This window comes from Myotis daubentonii, chromosome 9, assembly GCF_963259705.1.
Source record: "Myotis daubentonii chromosome 9, mMyoDau2.1, whole genome shotgun sequence".
Lineage (NCBI taxonomy): Eukaryota > Metazoa > Chordata > Mammalia > Chiroptera > Vespertilionidae > Myotis > Myotis daubentonii.
The window spans coordinates 85,379,080-85,400,926 of record NC_081848.1 but is presented as its reverse complement, the minus strand read 5'-3'; the positions used below and the strand labels follow the sequence as shown (position 1 = coordinate 85,400,926).

Here is a 21,847-nt window from a genome sequence, read left to right as displayed (position 1 = left end):
CTGGGTGAGGGCGGCCGGCGGGTCCTCTGGAGGCCACGCTGTCTGCACGTGGGGTGCAGGGTGCAGCTCAGGCCCCAGCCCCTCCTGGGCGGCCCTCCAGCCCACCAGCTCCGTCCTGGCTCCTCTGCAGGGGGCAGGGTTAGGGGCAGCCAGTGGCCCGGGAGGGACAGAGGGGTCAGCCCCGATGGACAGGAACCGAGAGGAAGGACCATCCTCCCACCAAAGCGTCTGGGCCGCTGGCTGGAGCTGCCGGTGCCAGGAAGGGTCCCCCAGCCGATGGGCGCCCTGGGGCTCTGGGCCTGAGCCTTTGCCTGGGCCCCGGGTGCACATGGGGTGGAGCCGTCCTCACCGGGACCCCCATGCCCTGCACAGGCGCCTGGAGAGGCTGGAGAAGGCCCGGGGGCTGGTGTCGGGGACCTGAGCCGCCTCCAGGAGCCTTGCCCTGGGGGCGAGGTGGGTCCGGCTGGCGCTGCTCTGTGGGCAGCAGCTGTCCCGCCGCCAGAGGGAAGGAGAGCCCCCACCCACAGCCCCGGTGACAGCCCCGCAGCACCTGATCCTGGGCCCCGCGTGTGGTATTTGTCTGTGGGGGTGGGATGCCTCGCGGGAGGGTGCCCCGGACACGGGGTTCCGGCGTCAGAGCCGGAGGGGCTGAGGGCCGGGGAAGATGTGCTGTCAGTGGCCTCGAGCTCTGCAGAAATTACACCGCAGGGCGGGCAGGTCCCGGTGCTACCGGCTGGGCTCAAGGGGACCCAGCCGTGAGCAGCACGAGGTCCGATCGCGGAACCGCCGCTCTGGCCCGCACGTGGGGGATCAGGCGCCCCCTCCCCCCACAGCGGGGTGGCTGGGAGGGTCCTGGGCGGGGTGGGAGTTTGACCCCAATAGTGGGGTAGGAGGCGGGGCCGGATGTAGGCGGGGGAGGAGCAGGCAGGGTGAGCCTAGCGGGAAACGGCGAGCAGCCGGTTCCCCAAGGTTCCGACCCGATGGCGGCCGAGGACGGGAAGGGAGGAGCTGCAGTGGGTGGAGCGTCCAGGCTGCGGGGCCCAATGAGCAGGCGAGTTCCAGACTGAGGGGCGGGTCCAGGCCGATGGGAGGGGCGCTGGAGGCGTAGCTGGCGTGGCCCCCACCAGCGGTTCTCAACCTGTGGGTCGCGACCCCTTTGGGGGTCAAACGAGCCTGTCACAGGGGTCGCCTAAGACCATCGGAAAACACAGCTATAATTACGTATTGTTTTTGTGATTCATCACTTTGCTTTAATGATGTTCAATGTGTAACAATGAAAATACATCCTGCATATCAGATATTTTTTTTTCTTTTTTCTTTTTTTTTTTATTGCTTAAAGTATTACAAAGGGTATTACATATGTATCCATTTTATCCCCCCGCCCTAGACAGTCCCCTAGCCTCCCCTATCACCCAGTGTCTTATGTCCATTGGTTACTGCATATCAGATATTTACATGACGATTCATAACAGTAGCAACATCACAGTGATGACGTAGCAACGAAGATAATTTTATGGCTGGGGGTCACCACAACATGCGGAGCTGTATGAAAGGGTCGCGGTATTAGGAAGGTTGAGAACCACTGCCCCAGAGGCTCTGGGAGGAGTCTGGAGACAGACTGGGTGGCGGGGCGGCTGAAGGGGACACTCCCGACCATAACCGTCCAGGGGCAGGTCCAGGGTTGGGGCGAGGGCAGATGTGCTCCCGCAGGGAGGATGGCCTGGCCGCTCCTGGCTTTGGGTCCAGGCCCCTCCGGACCTCTGGGCAGCGGGCAGGGGGCAGGTGGTGGTGGGCTCAGTCCCAGGGGCAGGCAGGGCTCTCACAGGACCCTCCCCAGGAGGAAACACAGCGTTGTCATAAACATGTGCTTTATTTAACTCCATTGTGCACATGTGCGTGGAGCAGCTGGGAAAGGGGGAGGGCCTCAGTCTTGGGGCAGGTGAAAGGAGCTCCCCTAGCCGTGATTCAGTGCAGAGGTGTAAAATACGACGACCGTGATGATGCCCGCAACTATGACAAGGAGGCCCAAGACCAGGGCCACGGAGTTCAGGCACTTGGCGGTGGACGCATGGCTCTGGGCCCCAATCACGTCTCCCACCATCTTCCGGTCCCTAGACTGGGGGAGAAGAGATGGTGAGGGGTCTGGACGGGCCCCAGGGACAGCCGGGTGCTGTGACTCAGGCCGGGCTCTGGCTGCTCCCTGCCCAGACCAGCCTCCACCTGCCCTCAGCCAGGTCAGGGACCCCTCCCTGTTTCCTGGAGCCTGAGCAGGACAGGCCAGGGGGGCCTCCCTCTCAGCCTCTCAGCCTCTCAGCCTCTCCAGGGCCTCAGGGCTCCTCTCCCCCTGCCCTGACCATTTGCTGGCCTCTCCCCCTCCAGGGCTCAGGGTTTTCTGAGAACTTTTGTTCTCTAGCCAGAGCCCTGAAGCCACATGGTGAGTCAGAGGAGAGTAATTTCTGGTTAATCAACAGGATATTCCTTGGAGTCCAGGGGACAAAGGCTGACCCTGCTGTCCCCAGGCAGCCTCACAGTGACCTGCACACACACACACACACACTCACACACACTCACACACGCGCGTGGGCTCCACAATCTCAAGGGTCATCTGGGCAGCACACCTGCATGGGCGCCCACACGCCTTCCAGGAAGCCTCCCTGCCTCCTCCCCCCCCCCCCCCCCCCGCACCCACCTTCACAGAGTAGGCAAACGCCACGAACCCCAGGCAGCAGGGGTTGAAGAAGAGGGTGTTGAACAGCGACCAGACGATGTGATCCGGCACCACGGTGTCAGCATGGATGTTGACCACCGTCGTCCCCGCTGCCGTCGAGCTCTGGGGACCCCCCAGCACAGGAACAATGTGTTCCTCCCTGAGCACCTCATAGGATGGGGACACTCCGGCGCGGGGGATTGGGAAGACGAAGCTTCGCTGGGAGTTGGGGTTCATGGTGCCGGAGCGGAGCAGGCGGCGTGAGGATGCCGATCCCTGGATAACGGAGCCTCAGTGGTGCTTCCTTTCCCTGGTGGTTTCGTTTTCCCCGAAGTTGAGTTGAGTTTGGCTGTGCTCCTGGAGGGCGTCCCTGCTCAGGGAGTGTCAGGTTGCACTGGAGCCCAGCAGAGAGAGGCGGAGGCCTGGGAGGGCGGGGCGGGGAGGTGGGGGGCTTCCTGTCCCGGTCACTCCAGCCAGGCCTGTCAGCGCCCCAGTTCCTCATTTAGGGTGTGATGGGCGCGGGGTGTGCCTCTAGTGTCTGGAGTCAACCCCTGAGGGGGAGCAGCATTTGTCCCTGCACAGTATGCTTCTGTGACGTCAGGGGTGTTTTAGGCGAATTGGTTTTATAAATCGGAGAAGCTCTGAAAATGAAGTTGGATCCCCTTTGCAGGACTCATGCTCACGTTCAGGGAGTCTGTGCTGTCGGAGGAGGGGCTGGCCTCATCCCTGGCAGCTCCCGTTATAACCTGGTGATTGTTGAACAGGAAAGGAGGCAAGGGAAGGCCAGGTGTATGGCTGCCCAGTAGAGGTCAGGGTGACCTGGGCGGGTGCCCGCCTACCTGCCAGTCAGACCTGGAAACAAATTAGAGGCCAGGACCGGTGGGCCCACTGCAAGCTCAGGAAACATGACTATTTAAAACTTCTGAACAAAGGAAGCTCCCTCCCTCCTCTGCTGGGGATGCAGGAGCCAGGCCCTGCGACTCCCCTGGCAGGATATGCTCCCGCGCTCCTGGGGCCCGGCCACAGGGACTGATGCTTTAAGCAGCTCAGGTCCCGACCTTCGCCCGCTGCCCAGGGAAGGGAAGCTCGGGACACTGGCCTCCCTCTGGCCTCCCTGATGGCACCGCTGCACCTCTTCCAGGACTGGCCTCAGGGCCAGGAGACGTTGGAACCCGAAAGATGTAACCACACACCACAACTAAAGCTCCTTCCAGTGCCCGTTCTCCCGCGCGGGTCTTAGAACAGTCCTGTTCTGAAGACATCGCCAGCACCTCCCTCCCAGGGGGACACGGAGTTTGATTCTCCGGTGACACGATCAACGCAGAGGAGATGGACAGAAGTCTGCATGACACACCCCGCTGACCATGCTTTCCCTACGCACCCCCTTAACTGCCCTCACACGCGCGCGCACGTGCACACGTGTTCCCTGCAGCTGGGCATGAGGTTTAAGATGGCGGCTTGGACCATTCCTGGGCTACTCTGTTTTCTGGGGTCTCATGTATGCAGGGGGTTCACAAGTCACTAAACTACTGCTTTTCTACGGTTCATCGGGGTGTATGTGTGGTGTGTTTCTTTTCATCCTCACCTGAGGACGTGTGTTTTTTATTGATTTTAGAAAGACAGGAAGGGAGGGAGAGAGAAACTTGGAACCGTGGCCTCCCAGACATGACCAGACCTGGGATGGAACTGTCAACCTAGGTAGGTGCCCTGAGGGTGATAGATCCTCCCTCCCCGCAACCTGCAGCCCGGAAATACCTGGGTGACTAACCATGTACCTTATATGGACTATACATTGGACCACCAATCCACACCTGCCAGATACCCTAAGCCAGTGATGGCGAACCTTTTGAACGCGGAGTGTCAGCATTTTGAAAAACCCTAACTTAACTCTGGTGCCGTGTCACATATAGAAATATTTTATATTTGCAACCATAGTAAAACAAAGACTTACATATTTTTTTTATTTTTTTATTGTTTTCTTTCAGAGAGGATGGGAGAGGGATAGAGAGTCAGAAACTCCTGGAGTCCCTTCATTGTCTTCGCCAGCTGAGTTTAGACAGAGACCCCCCAAAAGCTAGTAGCCCTTGAAAGTCCCAGTAAAGGTCAGGGCTGTGCACCACCCAGTTAATCTAGGAACCACCCAGTTAATTTAGGTAATAATAGTTGAAGCATCCCCACCTTAGTTCACTTAATTCCTTAGATACTTATGTAGATCCTTGTTGATTATTGTTAATCAGATACTCCCAGAAATCTATTGATGAGCTAATCAGATACTTTGTCTATTCCTGGAAATTGTCTGCTGATCGGTGTGTCTTTGAAACCTCCTTACCCTAAGGGCTACTCCAGATCAATAAAAGATTGGAGCGGCCTGAGCATCTGGGGAAGTCCTTCTGGACTTGCCGCCTGGTCCCCCAATATTGCAAAATTATCTCGTGTCTTTTTCTCTCATGTGTTGTGCGGCTCCTCTTTCAGATACCGAACCCTACTCCACCCTGAACGTGGAGGGAGTCTTACTCGACAAGAAACATCAATGACAGAGAAACACTGATCAGCTGCCTCCTGCACACTCCCCACTGGGGACGTGCCCGCAACCAAGGTACATGCCCTTGACCGGAATCGAACCTGGGACCCTTGAGTCTGCAGGCTGACGCTCTATCCACTGAGCCAAACCAATCAGGGCAAGACTTATATTTTTGATATTTATTTTATAGATTTAAATGCCATTTAACAAAGAAAAATCAACCAAAAAAATGAGTTTGCGTGTCACCTCTGACACGGGTGTCATAGGTTCGCCATCACTGCCCTAAGCCCTTGTTCCTATGTGGACCATACAGTAAGCCACCAATTAACCCCGGGCCGGGTACACTGAGCCCTCATTCCTTCCCGTTCTGCCCCTCAGAAGGCGTGCCCACCCTGCAGGTGCTGCCGCCCTCCCCTGGCGAGACAGCCCGGCAGGTCTCTTTCCCCTAATAAAGCCTTAAGCCTGGTTTTCGGCTCCCGCCCGGTCACACGTGGGAATCGGACCAGGGACATTCCAGTGCAGGGGTCGAACCTCAACCAACCGGGTCACCCTGGCCAGGCCGGACTGGAGCTCCTGATGGCAGATGCAGCGCCCAGAGCACAGATGGGAAATGTGGGGACGGACGCTTTCCTCCAGGAGAACGGAAAACAAAGTGAGAGCCGCTGTGAAGAGGGGAAAAAACCAAAACTACACACAGGTCGGCTGTGGCCACAGGAAACACAAGTCCTTCAGAGGCCACTCACCAAACCTGCGCACAGTGCAGCTCCGTGGGGGTCGCTGCCTCTGAGAGCCGCCCCTGGGGTGCAGCCCCACAGGCCCACCCACCGCGCCTCCAGGGCCTGCGGGTCGGGCTGGAGGTGTCTGCAGTCCACAGGGCGGGGGGGGGGGGGGAAGGGGGGGGTTGCGGGGTGTGGCTTGGGGTTCCCACCCCTCCCAGCGCAGCGCCAAGGTCGGTCTGCAGAGCATGGGCTGAGCCCCGAGAACCAGAAGGGAGTGTCCCGCCTTCACCTGTGGGCAGAGAAGCAGGAGGGCCTGGGGGGAGGGAGGTGAGGCGGGGGGGGGGGGTGCCGGTGAGCAGCTCAGAGGGAGGGGTGCGGGCCCAGCCCGTGAGCCTCAGCGGCTGAGGTTGAACTGGACCCTGGACAGCTCCATTCCAGGTGGAGGTTCAGGCCCGGTTCCCGGTTCCATCTCCGGGAGGCCGGGCGCGGAAGGCACCGAACCAGTGATGCTCTCTCCTCACTGGTGTTTCTCTCCCTCCCTCTCCTTCCTCTCTGACATCAATAAAAACCCATTTTTAAAAAACAGCTGCGGTGCTTTGGACCAGGTGTTTGCAGGGTCAGTAAAATCTCGCCAACTGAATCTTTTTGTGTTCCTTTTTTTTTTAATGTTTAAAGTATTACAAATAGTGGTACATACATCAGTCTCCTTTTATTCCAGTGGACCTTCCCCCAGGCCCCCTACCCCGTCCATGCCCTCACCCGCATCCCAGAGTCTCGCGTCCATTGGTTATGCTTACATGCATGCATACAAGTCCTTCCTTGATGTCTTACCTTCCCCCCCCGCGCCCAACCCTCCCCAGACTTAAGACCCTTAGACACTAGGGCTTAGTGCATGCGACTCCCCCTGCGGGCCGAGGTGGGGCGGGCAGTGGGAGGTGCCATGGCCGCCTGAGCGGTGATGGGCTCCGGGTCCCGGGGCAGGTCCGAGGGGCCCAGCCGGCACCGCTCCTCCAACAGAAGTGCAGCCTGAGCAGAGCGGCGCCTGCGCACCAGGAGGTCAGATATTCAGAAACGCAGCCCGGTCGCCGCAGGCAGGTGCTGCCGGAGGACTCGCACCCAGCACGGTCCTCACACTCCCTTCTGCGGCGGGACCCTCCGGAGCCAGGAGCTCCTGCGGCTGCGGGTGCGGGTGCGGGTGCGGGTGCGGGTGCGGGTGCGGGTGAGAGCCGTGGCTCGTGGGGGAGGGAGGGGAGTCGCTGGAGGAGGGGGAGCCCCTGGGGAGGTGTCCTGGGCGGAGGGTGAGCGGAAGGACGACCTCGGAAGCCCGGTGCCAACTGCAGGAGGAGGGCTTCCGGTGCGGGGCCGGGCAGGTCCAAGAGGCCCTGGGACAACGTCCTCTGTGCTCGGTCCCCTAGGGCGGTGGGCAAAGGGCTCTAAAGAGGGGGCGCTGGGTGGGGGCGGGGGTGTGGCCGGCAGAGCCGTGCGGGCAGCGTGGTGGGTGCGGTGGGCGGAGCGCACCAGGTGGACAGGCGGGGTGTGGGCGGAAGGGCTGACCCGCAGGCAGGTGGGAGAACGCGGGCACTGAGTGGCGGTGGGCGTGGCCTCGTGAGGGCTCAGTGGGCGGGGCCGGGAGAGGTGAAGCACCGCCTCCAGGGCGTCATGCGTGTGGGCGGGGCCAGGAGGTGGGAGGGGCGGAGGCGGGCTGAGCAGTTGAGGCGTGACTGGCGTTGCCCCAGAGCCTCCGGGAGGAGCCTGGAGACAGACTGGAAGGCGGGGCGGGTGGAGGGGACCCTCCTGACCATGCCCGTCCCGGGTCAGGTCCGGGGCGGGGCGAGGGCCCAGAGCGGGACAGATGCGCTCCCGCAGGGAGGATGGCCTGGCCGCTCCTGGCTTGGGTCCAGGCCCCTCCGGACCTCTGGGCAGCGGGCAGGGGGCAGGTGGTGGCGGGCTCAGTCCCAGGGGCAGGCCGGGCTCTCACAGGACCCTCCCCAGGAGAAAACACAGCGTTGTCACAAACATGTGCTTTATTGAACGCCATTGTACACACATGTGCGTGGAGCAGCCGGGAAAGGGGAGGGCCTCAGTCTTGGGGCAGGTGATAGGAACCCGCGTAGCCGCGATTCAGTGCAGAGGCGGAAAATACAGCGACCGCGATGATGACCGCAACTATGACAAGGAGGCCCAAGACCAAAGCCCAGATGTTCAGGCACTTGGCGGTGGACGCATAGCTCTGGGCCCCAATCACGTCTCCCACCATCTTCCGGTCCCTAGACTGGGGGAGAAGGGAGGGTGAGGGGTCTGGACGGGCCCTGGGGACAGCCGGGTGCTGTGACTCAGGCCGGGCTCTGGCTGCTCCCTGCCCAGACCAGCCTCCACCTGCCCTCAGCCAGGTCAGCGACCCCCTCCCTGTTTCCTGGAGCCTGAGCAGGCCAGGCCAGGGGGGCCTCCCTCCCAGCCTCTCAGCCTCTCCAGGGCCTCAGGGCTCCTCTCCCCCTGCCCTGGCCCCTGTGCTGGCCTCTCCCCCACCAGGGCTCAGGGTTTCCTGAGAACTTTTGTTCTCTAGCCAGAGCCCTGAAGCCACATGGTGAGTCAGAGGAGAGTAATTTCTGGTTAATCAACAGGATATTCCTTGGAGTCCAGGGCACAAAGGCTGACCCTGCTGTCCCCAGGCAGCCTCTCGGTGACCTGCACATACACACACACACACACACACACACACACACGTGGGCTCCTCAATCCCAAGGGTCATCTGGGCAGCACACCTGCATGGGCGCCCACACACGCCTTCCAGGAAGCCTCCCTGCCTCCTCCCCCCCCCCCCCGCACCCACCTTCACGGAGTAGGCGAACGCCACGAACCCCAGGCAGCAGGGGTTGAAGAAGAGGGTGTTGAACAGCGACCAGACAATGTGGTCGGGCACCACGGTGTCAGCCTGGATGTTGATCACGGTCGTCCTCGCTGCCGTCGAGCTCTGGGGACCCCCCAGCACAGACACCTCGTGTTCCTCCTTGAGCACCTCATAGGATGGGGACACTCCGGCGCGGGCGCCAGAGAAGAAGGGCTGGGAGTTGGGGTTCATGGTGCCGGGGCGCGGAGCAGATGGCGTGCGGATGTCGATCCCAGGATAACGGAGCCTCAGTGGTGCTTCCTTTCCCTGGTAGTTTCGTTTTCCAAAGTTGAGTTTGGCTGTGTTCCTGGAGGGCGTCCCTGGGAAAGGAGTGTCAGGTTGCACAATAGCCCAGCAGAGATAGGCGGAGGCCTGGGGAGGGCGGGGCGGGGAGGGGGGGCTTCCTGTCCCGGTCACTCCAGCCAGGCCTGTCAGCTACCCCAGGTCCTTATTAGGGTGTGGTGGGCGCGGGGTGTGTCTCACCCCCTGAAGGGGAGTTAAGGTAGAAACATTCAGACCTGTAAAGAATTTAATGAGCGTATTTGAGCCAAACTGGGGACCTATGATGCCGGGATGCAGAACCGGAGAATGGGGAGTTCATACCTTGTTTTTATAAATTACCATCAAAAGGAAAATACTTAAGTGGGTAACATGAAATCCGTTGGTGATAGATTAGGGAGGTGGCAGAAAGCAAAGGCGGGGGGTGGGGGAGGACCGCTGGGATAGGGTAAAAAGTAAAATGATGGACATGTGCTTCGTTTACACAGAGGGCTGCAGGATAGTTAACAGAGTTAGCAGTTGACCATTAACTTGATAATTAACAATGAGGGAATGTCCTGGTGCCATTTTTTGTGCCCTGAGGGGTCCGGGCGGGTGGGGGGCGGGGGGTGGGGGTGGGAGGGAAGTTACAAGTTACCCAGACATTTCACAGGAGTGTTCATTTAGATGCAAAAAGACAATGGGCTCAGTGAAGATCTAAGTTGATCTTTGTCAGGGAAAATGCTGGCCGAGGACATGACTGCCCACCATAACCTGTTTGTAGTTAAATATTTAATTTTCAGACCATCCTTTGTGGTTGTTTTAGGTCTTTGAGTTTGCACAACCGCCACGCAGGCCTTCCCTGAGCTGGTCAGGTGAGCGTGTGGCCCCTTTCCTCCGAGGGCGCCTCCTTTGTCCCTGCACAGTATGCTTCTGTGACGTCAGGGGTGTTTTAGGCGAATTGGGTTTTTTTGTTTTGTTTTTTAAATATATTTTATTGATTTTTTACAGAGAGGAAGGGAGAGGGATAGAGAGTTAGAAACATCGATGAGAGAGAAACATCGATCAGCTGCCTCCTGCACACTCCCTACTGGGGATGTGCCCGCAACCAAGGTACATGCCCTTGACCGGAATCAACCTGGGACCCTTGAGTCCGCAGGCTGGTGCTCTATCCACTGAGCCAAACCGGTTAGGGCGAATTGGTTTTATTAATCAGAGAAGCTCTGAAAATGAAGTTGGATCCCCTTTGCAGGACTCACGCACACGTTCCAGGGAGCCTGTGCTGTCGGAAGAGGGGCTGGCCTCATCCCTGGCAGCTCCTATTGGTGAGGAAAAGAAGATATGTCTTGGGGGGTGGGGGGCCAGCAGCCTGACCCTGTACCTAGTTAATAAGTATCCCTAATGCACATTCCTGTTAGCCTACAGCCGTGGTCGGCAAACCGCGGCTCGCGAGCCACACGCGGCTCTTTGCCCCTTGAGTGTGGCTCTTCCACAAAATACCACGTGTGGACACGCACGTACAGGGCGATCGGCCCATGCGCAGAAGTCTGTATTTTGTGGAAGAGCCACACTCAAGGGTCAAAGAGCCCCATGTGGCTCGCGAGCCGCGGTTTGCCGACCACGGGCCTAGAGTCTGCGCACTGCCCCTTCCTTAATTATCTGGTCTTCCGAGACCTGTTTACCTAAATACTCCCATTTTACAGAGGCCATGAGCCATGAGCCATACACATCCCCGGGAGGGGTTCTCAGCCCTGGCCGCGGGCCAGGCCTTCAGATGTGGATCAGAGCCCCCATCGCAACACACGGGGCTGTCTGCAAGCCCGGAAAGGTCCGGAAGTCTGACCCTTATTTGGGGGACAAAGAAACCAACGGGCGCGAAGAGAAAGCTTCATCCATAGTGGCTTGCTGAAGATTTGGAAACGCTCCCGAGTCACGGTGCTAGTGATGGATCCTAGTACATCGGGAAATAAACGGCATTTTCCTGTATCGCCGGGGACTCCTGTGTGTTTTTCGGGCGCCTGGTAAATCCTGTAACGCTATCCACGCAGAACAGGCAGAGGCAGGTCTGCATAAGTGCCTACCCTGTGTGCTCCCCTGGCCCCCCCTTCACTGGCCTCTGACACTCCCCCTGGTTTGAGTCCCGCTGGAGGTGATGTTTGTGGTGGCATCGCGGGCCTTTCTCGGGCGACTCGGTTTTCTGGGGGTCTCTCTCTGGTACACAGGGGGCACTGAAGTGATGAACCTCTTGGTTTTCTACTGTTAATCTGGTTTTCGGTTTGTTTGTGTTACCACTTACCCAAGGACATTTTAGAATTGACTTTAGAGAGAGGTGAAGGGAGGGAGGGAGAGAGAACCATTGACGCGAGACAGGAACGTCCATCGGTGGCCTCCTGTGCAAGCCCTGACCAGGGTGGAGCCTGAAACCTGGGCATGTGCCCTGACTGGGTCCCGAACCTGCAACCTTTTGGTGCATGGCCGGATGCCCCAACCCACTGAGTGACACAGTGTAGTGCTGCTGTGGTTCTGTGGTTCTTTCGGGGTGTCTCAGCCAGGGACCTCGCAGCGCTGCCATGCCCAACTGTGTGTGCCCGGCGCTTCCAAAGGTCAAAACTCAACGGGTCAGCGTTTGGAGAAAGGAAAAGCTGACTGAGCGAGAAGTCGCCAACCAAGATGCTGGACATCCCATCTGTTCCTCCGCTCGATGGTGGTCACCGGACTAGGTTCCGGGTGTCTGAGGGCTTGGGGGACGGTCATGGGAAGCCTGGAGGTCACCTCCTCATCCGGGGACCTTGGAGCTCGGGCCTTTCTGATAAGGGGCGTCAGCGTCAGGGGCCCCCAGACAGCAGGCCCTCTGGTTCTGAAAGGTCCGGTCCAAGGCCATGCTGCCCAGGTTCTCTGCTTCTGAGTGTGCACACGCACCGATTGGGGTTCTGCGTGCAGCTGGAGTCCAACATTCTCACCTCTGCACTCGCTTGGGCGTGAGGTCTTGGTCTGAGGGCTCTGGAAAGCTGTTCAGCGTCTCGTGAAGTTGGGCAGCACCATTTTTGTTGGGGTCCAGCCCCAGCAGGTCCAGTGGTTCCCAAAGGTGTGGACGGAGTTGGCGAAGAAGGAAGGACAGGAAGGCAGCGTTCAGGTGATCATCATAGGGAGGTCCTCTCTTTATTGTCCTGTTACATCTGTATTTATACCATTTGATCCTATAAGCATGCCTCTATAATCACATCATGGTATGTTTTGGGTAAGGTTGTTCTACATTTCCTTGTTTCTTATCTGACCTTTGCCAAAAATCCTGTCTCTATCTAGTTCTGTTGATTTTAATCTTGTCTAGGTTAATCTCTGTGTTCCATCACAAGGGTTCTTCCAAGGTCACTGCTCTACTGATAGGCTACAAGGAAGTGACTGAAGGAGATTATCCTACCCAGTAAAGGTTATGTCCTCCCAGCCTCACTGCTCGCCTTCCCTGGGACTGCCCTGTGTCGGTGGGTCTCCAGGGGTACAGGCTTTGGTGCTTTCCCTGGTGGGCAGACCCCTGGGGATGTGGGCCCAACCAGTCCCAAATTTATTGCCAACAGTCTTTGTCCAAGTTCTTCGTAAGTAGTACCTGGTATTTCTGTAACACTAGGGGGATTTACTGATTTATTCTCTTCCTTAGTCCTGTTAATCCCTAACCTGGGGGAACAACCTTTCTCGGGGAGATGGTCCTGTTTAAAACACATAGCGCTAAGAGGGGGAGCACACATATGCCATATACGCCAGGTCCCTTGAAACATAAGCTGTGCAGATGTTTCTTCCCTGCAGCGACTGTGTCAAGCAGCAAGGGTGGACCGGCTTCCGGCAAATTCCCCCATTTTTATTTTTTAAATGACAGCGCGTGTAAATCAGCGGCCACCTCTCGGATTGGGTTGTTTAAGACTCGGAAGACCTGTTTGTGACTTTGCCAACAGGTCATTCCCAGGCTTAACCCTATATCGGCTTCCCACACATTTTGAGCTGGATCTGCGGTCACAGAGGCGTAGAGAGAAAATTATTTTCTTACCGCAACCACCCTTGCCCTAGCTCAGGCCGAGCCTGTGCCCTCTCACTGTCCAGGCAGGGCCCCTGCCAGTGGTCACACAGACCCCACACTCCGGCCCCAGGAAGAACCTCCGCCCCGCCAGGCCACACCGCGGCTGAGTGGCCACAAACAGAAGTCTGGGTGTTCCCACACCAACACCCACTTACTTGAGGAGAAGAAGGGGCTGCAATCTGGCACTCGGGGGTGGGGGGTGGGGGGTGGGGGAGGGCAGAGGGAAGGCCCTGCGCTAGGAGCACGGGGAGAAGCAGCACTTTCTCTCCCAGGGGAAGAGGAAGTTCTGAGGAGGGACTGTCAACCACAGAGCCCTGCAGTGACCCGTCCTGACCCCTGTCCGCAGAGGGTGGGACAGCGCCACCCTCAGCCCCTCCTGCCTGCTGTTGGCATGAAGGTCTGCTAGCAGTCTGGACATTTCACCCAGCTGGTGTGGCTCGGTGGTTAGGTGTCAACCTATCAACCAAGAAGTCCCAGTTTGATTCCTGTTCAGGGCACATGCCCAGGTTGAAAGCTCGATCCCCAGTAGGGGGCGTGCAGGAGGCTCTCGCATCACTGATGCTTCCATCCCTCTCTCCCTCTCTCTCTCTGAAAGCAATATAAAGAAATTAAAACTGGACATTTCATCTTTTGATCAACTACGTTCTCTGGAAGCATCTGCAATCAACAATCAGACCTTCTGATTTCTGTGGCCTTTGATCCTCACCGCCGGTGAGCACCTCTCTGGAGCCGTGTCGCCCTGGAGGGAAGGCACAAGGACCGGACGTGTCCCTGGCCGGGTCTCCGCAGCCACAGATGGGGAGCTCAGCCACCGGAGGGGCACACGGCACCCTGGCGTGGGGCTCAGTTGGCCGAGTGTTGTCCCACACACCGTAGGGCAGCGGTATAATTCGTGGTCAGGGCCCAGGCCCAGGTTTGGGGCTCGCTTCCCAGTAGCGGGCATGATTCTCTCTGCCTCTCTTCCTCTCCCTTCCTCTCTCTCCAAAAATCTATTTTAAAATGTTTTTAAAGAGGAATACACAGAAAAGTTAGCTCATATGATGACTCTGAGCCAGGAGCCCAAACCTGTGGGCTGTGAAATAGGACTTGCTGCCTTGACAAGACCAAAGCGCCTTTCTGTTTTTGCTGATTCCTCAGCCCAGGGTATTTTCTCCACGGACTGCAGAGTGGAAAGCAGGAAGGGAGGGGAGTGAGAAAGACACATTGACTGGTTGCCTCCCACAGGTGCCCCAACGCAGGCTGGGTATCAAACTTGCACCCCAGGTACGTGCCCTTGACCAGGCATCGACCCCAATTCCCTCCTTGGTCAGGCCAATGCTCTAACCACATGGTCACACCGGCCAAGGCCCAAAGCTCATTTAAAAAAAAAAAAATGTTTTTCTTCCTTTCAGAGACAGAAAGGGAGAGGGAGTGAGCGAGAGAAACATCCATGTGAGAGAGAAACATCTATTGGTTTCCATGTGCCCTGATGGGAAGCGAACCGGCAACCTAGGAATGCGTGCAACAGTGCCCTCCAGCTGAGCACACTGGCCAGGGGAGCCAGAGTTCTTGTGGTTTTTTTTAAAATATATTTTATTGATTTTTTACAGAGAGGAAGGGAGAGGGATAGAGAGCTAGAAATATCGATGAGAGAGAAACATCGATCAGCTGTCCCCCATATGCCCCCCACTGGGGATGTGCCCACAGCCAAGGCACATGCCCCTGACCAGAATCGAACCTGGGACCCTTGAGTCTGCAGGCCGATGCTCCATCCACTGAGCCAAACCGGTCAGGGGGAGCTCTTGTCTTTGTAAAATATGTTATTGATTTCACAGGAAGAGAGAGAGAAACATCAACGATCAGAGAGAACCAGAGGATCATGGATCAGCTGCCTCCTGCATGACCCCTAACGAGGATTGAGTCTGCCACCCGGGCATGTGCTCTTGACCTTAATCCAACGTGGGACCCTTCAGTCCTCAGGTCCCCACTCTATCCACTGAGCCAAACCGGCTGAGGCCAGACCAAAGCTCTTGATGGCAGATCCAGCAACCAGAGAACAGGTTGGGAAATGCGGGGAAGAGCGTTTTCCCGCAAGAAGGAGGAGGACTGAAGTGAGAGGCGCGGTGAGGAAAGGCTGCGCAGGCCCGCTCTGCTACGTGGACAACAGTCCTCTGGGGAGACGCCGCCTCCCCTGCGCACAGTGCAGATTCCTGCGCCACCCATGCAGCTCCGTGGCGGTCGGTGCCTCTGAGAGCCGCCCCTCGGGTGCAGCAGCAAAGGCCCACCCACCACACCTGGCAGGGCCTGCGGGTCCGGCTAGAGGTGTCTGCAGTCGACAAGGCCCCGGGGGGTTGCGGAGTGTGGCTTGGGGTTCCCACCCCTCCCAGCGCAGCGCCAAGGTCAGTCTGCAGAGCATGGGCTGGGCCCTGAGAACCAGAAGGGAGTGTCCCGCCTTCACCTGGGGGGAGAGAAGCAGGAGCCACAGGAGGGTGGTCAGGCCCTGAGCAGCTCAGAGGGAGGGGTGCAGGCCCAGCCCGTGAGCCTCAGCGGCTGAGGTTGAACTGGACCCTGGAGCAGGTCCATTCCAGGTGGAGGTTCAGGCCCGGTTCCCGGTTCCATCTCAGGGAGGCCGGGCGCGGGAGGCACCAAACCAGTGATGCTCTCTCGTCACTGGTGTTTCTCTCCCTCCCTCTCCTTCCTCTCTCACATCAATAAAAACATATTTTTAAAAATCAGCTGCGGTGCTTTGGACCAGGTGTTTGAAGGGTCAGTAAAATCTCGCCAATGGACCCTAAAGGAGACCCTTGGTGCATGCGACTCCCCCTGCGGGCCGAGGTGGGGAGGGCAGTGGGAGGTGCCATGGGCGCCTGAGCAGGGATGGGCTCCGGGTCCAGGGGCAGGTCCGAGGGGCCCAGCCGGCACCGCTCCTCCAACAGAAGCGCAGCCTGAGCAGAGCGGCGCCTGCGCACCAGGAGGTCAGATATTCAGAAACGCAGCTCGGCGAGCGCGGGGTTCAGCCCGCGGGCCCCGGTCGCCGCAGGCAGGTGCTGCCCGAGGACTCGCACCCAGCACGGTCCTCACACTCCCTTCCGCAGCGGGACCCTCCGGAGCCAGGAGCTCCTGCGGGTGCGGGCGCGGGCGCGGGTGCGGGTGCGGGTGAGAGCCCTGGGCTCCTGGGGAGGCAGAGGAGTCGCTGGAGGCGGGTGAGTCCCTGGGGAGGTGTCCTGGGCGGAGGGTGAGCGGAAGGACGACCTCCGAAGCCCGGTGCCAACTGCAGGAGGAGGGCTTCCGGTGCGGGGCCGGGAAGGTCCGAGGGGCCCTGGGACAAGGTCCTCTGTGCTCGGTCCCCTAGGGCGGTGGGCAAAACCGGTTTGGCTCAGTGGATAGAGCGTCGGCCTGCGGACTGAAAGGTCCCAGGTTCGATTCCGGTCAAGGGCATGTACCTGGGTTGCGGGCACATCCCCAGTAGGAGATGTGCAGGAGGCAGCTGATCGATGTTTCTCTCTCATCGATGTTTCTAACTCTCTATCTCTCTCCCTTCCTCTCTGTAAAAAATCAATAAAATATATTAAAAAAAAAAAAAAAAAAAGAGGGGGCGCTGGGTGGGGGCGGGGGTGTGGCCGGCAGAGCTGTGCGGGCAGCGTGGTGGGTGCGGTGGGCGGAGCAGGAGGGCGGTAGGCGTGGCCTCATAAGGACGGAGGCCTGGTGGGCGGGGCCGGGAGAGGTGAAGCACCGCCTCCAAGACCGTCATGGGTGTGGGCGGGGCTAGGAGCTGGGAGGGGCGGGGCCAGGAGGTGAGGGGGGCGTAGGCGGCTGAGTAATTGAGGCTTAACTGGCGTTGCCACGGAGACTCTGGGAGGAGTCTGCAGAAAGACTGGGAGGCAAGGCGGCTGGAGGGGACATTCCTGACCATAACCGTCCAGGGGCAGGTCCTGGGTTGGGGCGAGGGCAGATGTGCTTCCGCAGGGAGGATGGCCTGGCCGCTCCTGGCTTCGGATCCAGGCCCCTCCTGACCTCTGGGCAGCGGGCAGGGGGCAGGTGGTGGTGGGCTCAGTCCCAGGGGCAGGCAGGGCTCTCACAGGACCCTCCCCAGGTGACAACACGGCGTTGTCACATATGTGGGCGAAAGGGACCACATGCTGACCGGACAAGCTCAGGGGAGGCCTGCATGGCCGTCTTGCGACCTCAGAGACCTAAAGTAGCTACAAAGGATGATCTGAAATTAAACTTTAAAGCAGTGATGGTGGGCAGTTATGTCCTCGGCCAGGATCTTCACTGACAAGGCCAGCCTTTACCTTAACTGAGCCTGTCTGTCATTTTGCATCTATGGTTACACACCCTAGAAATGTCTGGGTAACTTGTAACTTCCCTTCTTCTGGAGCCCCTGGGACACAGCCGAATGTGCTGGTGGAGGACAGAGACCACCAATTCCTTCATTATCATGTTAATTGATCCTGCACCCACCTAAGCATGTGTCCACCATCTTACTTTTTATCCAATCCCAGGGGATTCCCTGCTTTGCTTTATCCCTCCTCCTTAATCTATCGCCAATGAATTTCATGGAACCCACCTACATCCCTCCTTTGATCACAATGTATAAATACAAATGAACCCCGCCATTCTCCGGAGCATTACCTCAATTTGTTGAGGTTCTGCTTCCCGGCCTATGTCGACAGTTTGGCTCCAATAAACTCACAAAAATTCTTTACAGGTTTCAATGGGTTTTTAAGATAACACATACATGTGCTTTATTGAACGCCATTGTACACACATGTGCGTGGAGCAGCCGGGAAAGGGGGGAGGGCCTCAGTCTTGGGGCAGGTGATAGGAATCCCTGTAGCCACGAAGCACTCCAGAGGTGATAACCACGACCGCGATGATGACCGCAAGTATGACAAGGAGGCCCAAGACCACGGCCCAGATGTTCAGGCACTTGGCGGTGGACGCATAGCTCCGGGCCCCAATCACGTCTCCCACCATCTTCCGGTCCCTAGACTGGGGGAGAAGGGATGGTGAGGGGTCTGGACGGGCCCTGGGGACAGCCGGGTGCTGTGACTCAGGCCGGACTCTGGCTGCTCCCTGCCCAGACCAGCCTCCACCTGCCCTCAGCCAGGTCAGGGACGCCCTCCTGGTTCCCTGGAGCCTGAGCAGGACAGGCCAGGGGGGCCTCCCTCCCAGCCCCTCAGCCTCTCCAGGGCCTCAGGGCTCCTCTCCCCCTGCCCTGGCCCCTTTGCTGGCCTCTCCCCCTCCAGGGCTCAGGGTTTCCTCAGAACTTTTGTTTTCTAGCCAGAGCCCTGAAGCCACATGGCCAGTCAGAGGAGAGTAATTTCTGGTTAATCAACAGGATATTCCTTGGAGTCCAGGGGACAAAGGCTGACCCTGCTGTCCCCAGGCAGCCTCACAGTGACCTGCACACACACACACACACACACACACACACACTCACACACGCGCGTGGGCTCCACAATCTCAAGGGTCATCTGGGCAGCACACCTGCATGGGCGCCCACACGCCTTCCAGGAAGCCTCCCTTCCTCCCCCCCCCCCCCCCCCGCACCCACCTTCACGGAGTAGGCGAACGCCACGAACCCCAGGCAGCAGGGGTTGAAGAAGAGGGTGTTGAACAGCGACCAGACGATGTGGTCGGGCACCACGGTGTCAGCCTGGATGTTGACCACCGTCGTCCTCGCTGCCATTGAACTCTGGGGACCCCCCAGCACGGACACCTCATATTCCTCCTTGAGCACATCATTGGATGGGGTCACTCCGGCGTTGGCGCCAGGCACGAAGGGCTGGGAGTTGGGGTTCATGGTGCCGGAGCGGAGCAGGCGGCGTGAGGATGCCGATCCCTGGATAACGGAGCCTCAGTGGTGCTTCCTTTTTCTGGTGGTTTCGTTTTCCCCAAAGTTGAGTTTGGCTGTGTTCCTGGAGGGCGTCCCTGCTCAGGGAGTGTCAGGTTGCACTGGAGCCCATCAGAGAGAGGCGGAGGCCTGGGGGAGAAGGGGGGGAAGGGGGGGCCGAGGGGGGGTGCTTCCTGTCCCGTTCACTCCAGCCAGGCCTGTCAGCTACCCCAGGTCCCCATTAGGGTGTGATGGGCCGGGGGTGTCTCACCCCCTGAAGGGGATATTAAGGTAGAAACTTTCCGACCTGTAAAGAATTTAGTGAGTGTATTTGAGCCAAACTAGGGACCTATGATGCCTGGAAGTAGAACCTCAAGGCATTGAGATAATGCTCCAGAGAATGAGGAGTTCATACCTTTTTTTAATAAATTACCATCAGAAGGAAAATACTTAAGTGGGTAACATGAAATCCATTGGTGCAGCTCCGTGGGGGTCGGTGCCTCTGAGAGCCGCCCCTGGGGTGCAGCAGCACAGGCGCACCCACCGTGCCTCCAGGGCCTGCGGGTCGGGCTGGAGGTGTCTGCAGGGCCCCGGGGTGGGGGTTGTGGAGTGTGGCTTGGGGTTCCCATCCCTCCCACACAGCGCTGAGGTAGGTCTGCAGAGCATGGGCTCGGCCCTGAGAACCAGAAGGGAGTGTCCCGCCTTCACCTGGGGGCAGAGAAGCCAGAGCCCAAGTGGGTGGGGGCGGGGGGGCTGCCCGTGAGCAGCTCAGAGGGAGGGGTGCGGGCCCAGCCCGTGAGCCTCAGCAGCTGAGGTTGAACTGGACCCTGGAGCAGGTCCATTCCAGGTGGAGATTCAGGCCCGGTTCCTGGTTCCACCTCCGGGAGGCCGGGCGCGGAAGGCTCTGAACCAGTGATCCTTTCTCGCACTGGTGTTTCTCTCCCTGCCTCTCCTTCCTCTCTGACATCAATAAAAACATATTTTTTAAAAACAGCTGCGGTGCTTTGGACCAGGTGTTTGGAGGGTCAGTAAAATCTCGCCAATGGACCCTAAAGGAGACCCTTAGTGCGTGCGACTCCCCCTGCGGGCCGAGGTGGGGAGGGCAGTGGGAGGTGCCATGGCCGCCTGAGCGGTGATGGGCTCCGGGTCCCGGGCAGGTCCGAGGGGCCCAGCCGGCACCGCTCCTCCAACAGAAGTGCAGCCGGAGCAGAGCGGCGCCTGCGCACCAGGAGGTCAGATATTCAGAAACGCAGCTCGGCGAGCGCGGGGTTCAGCCCGCGGGCCGGGTCGCCGCAGGCAGGTGCTGCCCGAGGACTGGCACCCAGCACGGTCCTCACACTCCCTTCCGCGGCGGGACACTCCGGAGCCAGGAGCTCCTGCGGGTGCGGGTGCGGGTGCGGGTGCGGGTGCGAGCCTTGGGCTTGTGGGGACACAGAGGAGTCGCTGGAGGAGGGGGAGCCCCTGGGAGGGCCTAGGCGGAGGGTGAGCGGAAGGACGACCTCCGAAGCCTGGTGCCAACTGCAGGAGGAGGGCTTCTGGTGCGGGGCCCGGCAGGTCCGAGGGGCCCTGGGACAAGGTCCTCTGTGCTCGGTGCCCTAGGGCGGTGGGCAAAGGGCTCTAAACAGGAGGTGCTCGGTGGGGGCGAGGGTGTGGCCGGCAGAGCTGTGCGGGCAGCGTGGTAGGTGCGGTGGGCGCAGCGCACCAGGTGGACAGGCGGGGTGTGGGCGGAAGGGCTGACCTGCAGGCAGGTGGGAGAACGCGGGCACTGAGTGGCGGTGGGCGGAGCAGGAGGGCGGTGGGCGTGGCCTCGTGAGGGCCGAGGGTTGAGTGGCAGGGGCCGGGAGGGGTGAAGCACCGCCTCCAGCGCGTCATGCGTGTGGGCGGGGCTTGGACGTGGGATGGGCGAGGCTTGAGGGTGGGAGGGGCGGGGCCGGGAGGTGAAGGCGGGGCGGGAGGTGGGGCGGGGCCAGGAGGTGGGAGGGGCGGACCCGGGCTGAGCAGTTGGGGCTTAACTGGCTTTGCCACCAAGACTCTGGGAGGAGTCTGCAGAAAGACTGGGAGGCAGGGCGGCTGGAGGGGACACTCCTGACCATGCCCGTCCAGGGGCAGGTCCAGGGTTGGGGCGAGGGCAGATGTGCTCCTGCAGGGAGGATGGCCTGGCTGTTTCTGGCTTCGGATCCAGGCCCCTCCTGACCTCTGGGCAGCGGGCAGGAGGCAGGTGGTGGTGGGCTCAGTCCCAGGGGCAGGCAGGGCTCTCACAGGACCCTCCCCAGGTGACAACACGGCGTTGTCACATATGTGGGCGAAAGGGACCACATGCTGACCGGACAAGCTCAGGGGAGGCCTGCATGGCCGTCTTGCAACCCCAGAGACCTAAAGTAGCTACAAAGGATGATCTGAAATTAAACTTTAAAGCAGTGATGGTGGGCAGTTATGTCCTCGGCCAGGATCTGCACTGACAAGGCCAGCCTTTACCTTAACTGAGCCTGTCTGTCATTTTGCATCTATGGTTACACACCCTAGAAATGTCTGGGTAACTTGTAACTTCCCTTCTTCCGGAGCCCCTGGGGCACAGCCGAATGTGCTGGTGGAGGACAGAGACCACCAATTCCTTCATTATCATGTTAATTGATCCTGCACCCACCTAAGCATGTGTCCACCATCTTACTTTTTATCCAATCCCAGGGGATTCCCTGCTTTGCTTTATCCCTCCTCCTTAATCTATCGCCAATGAATTTCATGGAACCCACCTACATCCCTCCTTTGATCACAATGTATAAATACAAATGTAACTCCGCCATTCTCCGGAGCATTACCTCAATTTGTTGAGGTTCTGCTTCCCGGCCTATGTCGACAGTTTGGCTGCAATAA

General features: G+C 59.1%; 3 protein-coding genes across 3 annotated transcripts; all 3 read right to left on the bottom strand.

Moving 5' to 3' along the window:
- Positions 1-1,851: 1,851 nt before the first annotated feature.
- Positions 1,852-3,051, bottom strand: LOC132241838 (interferon-induced transmembrane protein 1-like). The gene is made up of 2 exons (XM_059710807.1): positions 2,690-3,051; positions 1,852-2,116 (listed from the first exon to the last, which is right to left on the bottom strand). The coding sequence occupies exons 1-2, from the start codon at positions 2,942-2,944 to the stop codon at positions 1,955-1,957; spliced, it is 417 nt and encodes a 138-aa protein (XP_059566790.1). The 5' UTR covers positions 2,945-3,051; the 3' UTR covers positions 1,852-1,954.
- Positions 3,052-7,953: 4,902 nt separating this feature from the next.
- Positions 7,954-9,126, bottom strand: LOC132241835 (interferon-induced transmembrane protein 3-like). The gene is made up of 2 exons (XM_059710804.1): positions 8,778-9,126; positions 7,954-8,219 (listed from the first exon to the last, which is right to left on the bottom strand). Exons 1-2 carry the CDS (start codon positions 9,024-9,026, stop codon positions 8,028-8,030), a joined length of 441 nt encoding a protein of 146 aa, XP_059566787.1. The 5' UTR covers positions 9,027-9,126; the 3' UTR covers positions 7,954-8,027.
- An 8,742-nt stretch (positions 9,127-17,868) lies between these two features.
- On the bottom strand, positions 17,869-19,086 carry LOC132241837 (interferon-induced transmembrane protein 3-like). Its single transcript, XM_059710806.1, has 2 exons — positions 18,698-19,086; positions 17,869-18,132 (listed from the first exon to the last, which is right to left on the bottom strand). The coding sequence occupies exons 1-2, from the start codon at positions 18,944-18,946 to the stop codon at positions 17,944-17,946; spliced, it is 438 nt and encodes a 145-aa protein (XP_059566789.1). The 5' UTR covers positions 18,947-19,086; the 3' UTR covers positions 17,869-17,943.
- Between the last annotated feature and the right edge of the window lie 2,761 nt (positions 19,087-21,847).

Coding starts and splice junctions, on each gene's coding strand:
- LOC132241838 (XM_059710807.1), bottom strand. CDS start 2,944: ATGAACCCCAACTCCCAGCGAAGCTTCGTCTTCCCAATCCCCCGCGCC. Junction 2,117..2,689: donor CGTTTGCCTACTCTGTGAAG/GTGGGTGCGGGG, acceptor CTTCTCCCCCAG/TCTAGGGACCGGAAGATGGT.
- LOC132241837 (XM_059710806.1), bottom strand. CDS start 18,946: ATGAACCCCAACTCCCAGCCCTTCGTGCCTGGCGCCAACGCCGGAGTG. Junction 18,133..18,697: donor CGTTCGCCTACTCCGTGAAG/GTGGGTGCGGGG, acceptor CTTCTCCCCCAG/TCTAGGGACCGGAAGATGGT.
- LOC132241835 (XM_059710804.1), bottom strand. CDS start 9,026: ATGAACCCCAACTCCCAGCCCTTCTTCTCTGGCGCCCGCGCCGGAGTG. Junction 8,220..8,777: donor CGTTCGCCTACTCCGTGAAG/GTGGGTGCGGGG, acceptor CTTCTCCCCCAG/TCTAGGGACCGGAAGATGGT.